General features: G+C 62.1%; 1 protein-coding gene across 1 annotated transcript in view; it reads left to right on the forward strand.

Annotated features, from left to right (window-relative positions):
- The first annotated feature begins 1,045 nt into the window (after positions 1-1,045).
- The window catches only part of CACNB3 (calcium voltage-gated channel auxiliary subunit beta 3), a 21,177-nt gene continuing 15,016 nt past the window's right edge, over positions 1,046-7,206 (forward strand). Inside the window, exons 1-2 of the mRNA XM_032441672.1 lie at positions 1,046-1,152; positions 1,267-1,359. Of these exons, the coding sequence (XP_032297563.1) occupies positions 1,111-1,152; positions 1,267-1,359 (135 nt within the window). The 5' untranslated portion in view covers positions 1,046-1,110. The remainder of the gene's footprint in view (positions 1,153-1,266; positions 1,360-7,206) is intronic.

A 7,206-nucleotide genomic window follows, 5' to 3' on the forward strand; every position in this document is an offset into this window, starting at 1 on the left:
GGCCCCTATTGGGGTCCATGAGGTGGATATGGGGGTCCTTGGGGTGCTCTCTGATCCTATAGGGGTCTCTGGGCAGACCCTGACCCTACAGGGGTCCCCCGGATGGAGCTGGACCTTATGGGGGGTCCTTGGATACGCTCGGACCCTATGGGGTCTTTGGGATTGACCCTATGGGGGGCTCTGGGGGGAACCTACAGGGCTCCTTGGCTGGATCCTGACCCTATGGGGGTCCCTGGGATAGACCCCGACCCTAAAGGGGTCGGTAGGTGGACCCGGACCCTATGGGGGGTCCCTGGGATGGACCCTATGGGGGTCTCTGGGCTGACCCTATAGGGGGCCTTTGGAATAGACCCTATGGGGGGTCTTGGTGCTGACCCTGACCCTATGGAGAAGACTCTAGGATGGACCCTATGAGGGGTCCCTGGGGTGGACCCTGACTCTATAGGGGGTCTTTGGGATGGAGCCTATTGGGGTCCCTGGGATGGACCCTATGGGGGTCCCTGGGCTGACCCTACAGGGGGTCTTTGGGATAGACCCTATGGGGGTCTCTGTGCGGACCCTATAGGGGGTCTTTGGGTTAGACCCTATGGGGGTCTTGGTGCTGACCCTGACCCTATGGAGAAGGCTCTATGAGGGGTCTCTAGGGTGGACCCTGACCCTATAGGGGGTCCCTGGGATGGACCCTATGGGGGTCTCTGGGCTGAGTCTATAGGGGGTCCCTGGGATGGATCCTATGGGGGTCTCTGGGCTGACCCTATGGGGGGTCTTTGGGATGGCCCCTATGGGGGTCTCTGGACACTGACCCTATCGGGGGGGTTCCCTGTGCAGCCCCCTTAGTGCCCCATAGCTCCGTAGGGCGGTGGGGGCCGGTCATAAAGTTGGGGGGGGGGTATCCCATGTGTGACCCCACTGCAGGTACCGGGTGTGGGGGGGTTACGGTCACGGACACGCGTGGGCGCTGGGGGGGGCGGGGGCGGGGTCCCGGTGTGATGCGGAGCGCGGCGATAACGGCGGCGGCGCGGCCCGGCCCCGGCGGAGAACCGCGGTTCGGTTCCGGGGGGGGGGGGGGGGATCGGCCGGGAGGTTCCGCCGGTACCGCCGGTACCGGGAATGGCCGCTCCGACACAACCATCCCCAACCGGATCGTTCCAGGTGAGCGGGGCCGGGTCGGGTCGGAATGAGGGAGGTTGGGGGGGGGGGAACGTCCCGGTACCGCCCGGTACCGCCCGGTACCGCCCGGTGCTCACGGCGCCCCCCGCCCCGCAGAGCCCCCGCAGGATCCCGAAACGGAAAAGCCGCTTCAAACGCTCCGACGGCAGCACCTCGTCCGACACCACGTCCAGCGTCCTACGGCGGCAGGTGAGCGGAACCGGTACCGGGAACGGGGAAACGGAACCGGGTATCACCGGGTATCACCGGGTATCAGCGGCTATCAGCGGGTATTACCGGGTACCAGCGGGTATTACCGGGTATTACCGGGTATTACCGGGTGTCACCGGGCGTGGGCTGCGGGAACGGGGAAACGGCAACGGGAAACCGAACCGGGCATCACCGGAACCGAGCATCAGCACCGGGAGCGCAAACAAGGCGGCACCGGCACCGGGAACCGGGTGTTGGTACCACCGGCATCACCGGCACCGGGAGCTCCCTGCCCCCCCCCACCGGCACCGCTCAGAACCAGAAGGACCGAACCCCCCCCCCCCCAATACCCGGTACCGGAGGGTGTGGAACCGAAACCCGCGTTCGCGGTACCTGCCGCAGCGGGGAGCTCTTGCGTCAGCAGGCGAAAACGGCAGGGGAGCGGCACTGCGGCGAGGGGGGGGCGACGTGAGACCGGGGGGAGGGGGGAAATGGGGGGGGGGGGGGGTCAATCGCGATGCCATCCGTGCTACGAATCCAACCGCTCCGGTAGCCGGCAACCGCCACATCGCCGGGACCGGCGGGGGGCACCGGGTGGGGAGGGGTTATGGGGGGGGGGGGTCACATCGCTGTGCCCCCCCCACGCTCGGTTGCTCTCCATCCCAATATCATTGCGCTTTCAGCACGGGACAGCTCCCCCGACCCCCCCCCCATCCGGTAGCCGGGTACCCAAGCCCCCCCCCACACCCAACCCGCCCCTGCATTGTAAACCGAGCGCTGCCCCCCCCAATAGGGCCGTTGTAAAGCCCCTCAATAAGGCAGCCGGTCCCCCCCAATATAGGAGCGATATAACGGGGGGGTTGGGCCGGTCCCGGTCCCCATGGGGCGGTGGGGGTTGGGTTGTTGTTGTGTGGGGGGCGGGTTCGGTTCCGCCCCCGTTACAGAGCGCGGTGGCCGCTGCGGGACCGAACGAACCGAACCGAAGCCGAACCGGGGCCGGCCGAGTCGGAGCTGGAGGTAAAGCCCCAAAAAGGGACGCCCCCCCCGTACAACGCTCTGGGTTGTGGGGGGGGGCGGGGGGGGGTTACGGCCCCACCTCCAAACACTCGGGGCTCCACATTTGCCCCCCCACTCCGTTATACGTGGGGGGGGTCCGCGTGGGGGGGGACAGGAGCCCCCATATAGAAGCTGAGACCGCCCCCCAATATTAGAAGCCGATACCTCCCATATAAAGCCGAGGACTCACCCTCCCATAGATGAAAGCCGAGACCCCCCATATTTAAAGCCTCGAGACCCCCCCCATAATAAAGCTGACACCGCCCCCCATTAATAAAGCTGAGACCGCCCCCCATATAAGAGCTGAGATGCCCCCATATAAAGGCCGAGACCCCCCCATATAAAGCCGAGACCCCCCCCATTATAAAGCTGAGACCCCCCCCCATATAAAGCCGAGACCCCCCCATATAAAAGCCGAGACCCCCCCCATATATAAAGCCGAGACCGTAACCCCATATAAAAGCCGAGACCCCCCCCATATAAAGCCGAGACCCACCCCCCATATAAAGCTTGAACCCCCCCCATATAAGGCTGCGGATATGAACCCTCCTTCCAACCCCCAGCTTAGGCCGGGGTTCTTGCCACCTCGCTCCGTGTGTGTCTTAAAGCCCCCCCGCGCCATTTTATGTGGGGCCTTTGGGGTGGGGGGGGCACCGTATTTGGGGGTAAGGGGTAAAATTGAGCCCCCCCAATTTCATCTCCCACGGTGCCTCGAGTATGCGGCGGCTCCCGGGGTGGTGGCGGGGAGGGGCGGTGGAGGGCGGTGGAAGGTGGGAGGGAGCGGGAGAGGCCAGAACGTGCAGCCGAACCGGAAGAGTCCGGAAGATCGGGAAGCCGGAGCTGGGGAACCGGGAATAACGGGGGGGGGGGGCGGTTTTCGGTTCGGCGTTCGGTTCCGTCCCGTCTATGTCGTTTTCAGCATTCCAGCGCGAGAGTTTCCCTATTGCACGAGGTACCGGGGGGGGGGGGGGGTGGGGGGCAGGATGGAGGGGGGGGGAATTCAGAGTCCAAGGGAGGGGCGGGGCGCGCGATAAAATGGGCGGGGGGGAGCGGGTATAATGGGGGGGGGTCAGGGGCCGCCCCCAGACCCCGATAGTGTGAGAGACCTCATCATGTAATGCGGGTGGGGCAATGCTGGGAACGTGGGGGGTGTGCGGGGGGTTGCGCGGGGGGGGGAGGAGTGCGTAGATTGGGGGAGGAGTAATAATAGTTGCATACGGGGGTTTATTGGGGGGGAAGTGTCATACATGCGGGGGGGTGGCGGTATATGGCGCGCGTATAGTGGGTGGGGGGATGGGTGGGGGGGCGTATACACATGGTGGCGGGGGATGTACTTGGGGGGGTGTATAGGGGGCCTAATAGTGGGGGGGACGTATACTGGGGGTGGGTATGGGGGGTTATATGGCGGAGGGTGGGTCCAGTGCGTGGAGAGCCCGATCGGAGATTTGCGTCTGTGGGAGGGTGAGTGCCTAACCTATAGGGCCCGTAAGTGGCTTTATGGGGGGGGGGCCTATCGAATGGGGGGAGGCCTGATCGAATGGGTGGGGGCTAATGAATGGGGGGGGCATGAATGTGAACGGCGGCTCCTGCCTGTTGTGGGCACAGCGGGGAGTGGTTTAAATGGGGGGGGGGGCGCAGGCCGCGTATGGATTGGGGGGGAGGCACTGGGGGTCTCACTATTAGCTACCGTCTGTGGTTTGGGGGGGATGTGGTGACCACCATGCTTCATTGGGTGTTCCTGGGGGGTCGGCTTTGTTTGTCACCCTGTAATCATATGGGGGGGGTGGAATTGGTGCCCCCCCCACAACCAAGTGCAGCGACCCCCGGGAGGCAAGTCTTGGGGGGGGTGGGTGATGTCGCCTGGTGGACTTGTCCCATATGGCGTCCATTGCAGCCCCATCAGTATTGTCCATTTTGGGGTCCTCAGCCCCGAATCACCCCACCATGACCCCAATTAACGGCCCCATGGCCCTCGCAGACGATGACACCCCCAACCGCCATCACAATGGCGCCCCATGTCCACCATCAGAACCGCCAATGATAACCCCATATCACCAATTCATAACCCCATAACGCATATCCCATCATGGCCCCATGTCACCAATCATAACCCCCATAACGGCCCATATCCCACCCCCATCATAACCCCATCATGGGCCCACATGTCCCAGCACCATCTTAACCGCATGAATGACCCCATATCACCATCATAACCCAAGCGGCCCATATCCCCACCCCCATTATATACCCCATAACGGCCCCCCATTCAGACCCTGTCCCATATCCCATCAGAACCCTCCATAACATACCAATATCCCCATCCCCGTTGTAAACCCCATATATGGCGCCCAGCCCGCAATATAACCGGCCATTAACAATCCCCATGTCCCTCATCCCCATGAATTATAGCCCCATAATGGCCGCGCATCAGAACCCCATAACATCCCCATATCCCCTTCAGAACCCTATAACATCCCCATATCCCCAATTCTCATTGTAACCCCATAATGGCCCATCAGACCCCCCATAATGTCCCCATATCCCCATCCCTGTTGTAACGCCCATAATTGTCCCCATCCCCATCAGAACCCCATCACAAATTCCATGCCTCATCCCCATTATATAATCCCATAATGGGTCCCATCAAAATCCATAACATCCCCATCCCCATAAATAACCCCATAACGGTCCCTATATCCATCCCTATTATAATAACCCCATCACATCCCCATGTCCCCATCCCCACTATAACCCCATAACATCCCCATGATAGAAACCTCCATAATGGCCCAGAATAACCCAATAACATCCCTCTATTCCCCATCCCCATCATAACCCCATAGCAATCCCATGTCCCCATCCCTCTTATAAACACCATAACAATTCCTATATCCCATCCCATCAGAACCCCTAACACCCCCCTCCCCATTCCCGACCCCCTTTATTCTCCCCCCACCCTATAACCCCCCCATCCCACAAATCGGCGAGAAGGTGAAGACAGGCTGTCCCTCTCTCTGAGGTTATAGCGCGTTGTAAGGTCGTGATGGAAACCTGATCTTAAAAGCGCGCGCGTTCTGAGCAGGAGCTAATCTAGCATGTTATTGTTGAACGGTTCAGGTGAAGCGACAGATGTCGGTAGGTTCGGGTGCGATCATAATGAAGGATTGTATGTTTCAATGAGATGCGGTGCGCCATAAATTAGTTCGCCCCCCCCCATTTTAAGGGCTCACACACTCCGGCCACCATATTGGACCCCCCCCGGCCCCTAGGGCTTCGGGCGGGGATTTTCCAAACCCCCCCATCCCCACAACCCCATATTGGACCCCTTGCCCTCAGAGCCGCCCCCAGTAGCGGGCTTCCCATCCCAAACGGCACACAGCACCGCCCCCATATTGCCTCGCCTCTCCTGCCTATAGGGCTCCACCGCCACACCCCTACTGACCCCCTGCCTACCCATAGGGCTCCATACCTCGCAACACCCCATACTGGTGCGCAGCCCCCTGCCCTATAGGGCCTCCATCCCCACACCCGAGTTTTCCATATGCCCTCCGCCCCGGCCCATAGGGTCATCCCCACAGACTGCATGATTGGCCCATACTGACCCCCATATTGACCCCATAGGCGCTCGGCGATTCCTACACTACAGCCCGCCGTCCCTCGGACGTCGGAGCGTCCTGGATGAGGCTCGTGAGCGGACGCGAGGGGCAGAGCCGGGCTCAGCAGCAGCTCGAGAGGGCCAGGTAACACCCTAATAACCCACCCGCTATAGGGCCGCTATAGGGTCGCGCTGCAACTGGGGGCCACTAAAGGGGCTCGGCTACTGGGGCCCCGCTATAGGTGCCGCATAGGGGCCGCTATAGGGGTCGCTATAGGGCTGGCTTAGGGCCTCGCTTAGGCCGCTATAGGGCTGCTATGGGGTCGTATGGGGTCGTATAGGGGTTGCTATCAGGGCCGCTTGGGGCCGCTATGGGCCGCTATGGGGCCGCTATAGGGACGCGTGCTATATGGGCAGGCTCATGGGGCCCGCTATGGGGTTCGCTAATGGGGTCGCTATAAGGGTCGCTATGGGGCCGCTATGGGCGCTATGGGCGCGCTATAGGTCGCTATAGGGTCGCTATGAGGGCCGCTATGGGGCCGCTATAGGGCCGCCTATGGGGGCCCTATAGGGCCTATACGCGCTGCTATAAGGGCCGCTAATAGGGCCGCTATGGGGCCGCTATGGGCCGCTATAGGGCCGCTATGGGGCTGCTAATAGGGCCGCTATGGGGCCCGTATGGGGCCGGGGCTATAGGCCGCTCATGGGGCGCAAGGGGCGTATAGGGCGCTATAGGCCGCTATAGTGGCCTATGCGGCCGCTATAGGGTCGCTATGGGGGCCCGCGCTAATGGGGTCGCTATGGGGCCGCCTATGGGGCCGCTATAGAGGGCCGCTATAAGGGCTGCTATGGGCTGGCTATAGGGTCGCTAAGTGGGGCCGTATCGGGCCTGCTATGGGGTCGCTAATGGGGCCGCTATAGGGCGCATATGGGCCGCTATTAGGGCCGCTATGGGGCCGCTATACGAGTCGCTATAGGTGATTACCCTAATAGCACAAGCGCTGGCCTTCGCGTGCGCACGCCATGTCGCTACTGGGGCGCTGGCATGAGGAGTGTCCCCCGTGCAGGGGGCGGCCATCAACTTCCGAGGCAAGGATTTCCCTGCACATCATAGGAGGTACAATGGGGGGGGAGATAACCAGGGGGGTGGGACCTCACGTTAATAGGGAGGCCTGTGGAGATGGGGGGGGGATGTA

This window comes from Coturnix japonica, unplaced genomic scaffold (assembly GCF_001577835.2).
Source record: "Coturnix japonica isolate 7356 unplaced genomic scaffold, Coturnix japonica 2.1 chrUnrandom485, whole genome shotgun sequence".
NCBI lineage: Eukaryota > Metazoa > Chordata > Aves > Galliformes > Phasianidae > Coturnix > Coturnix japonica.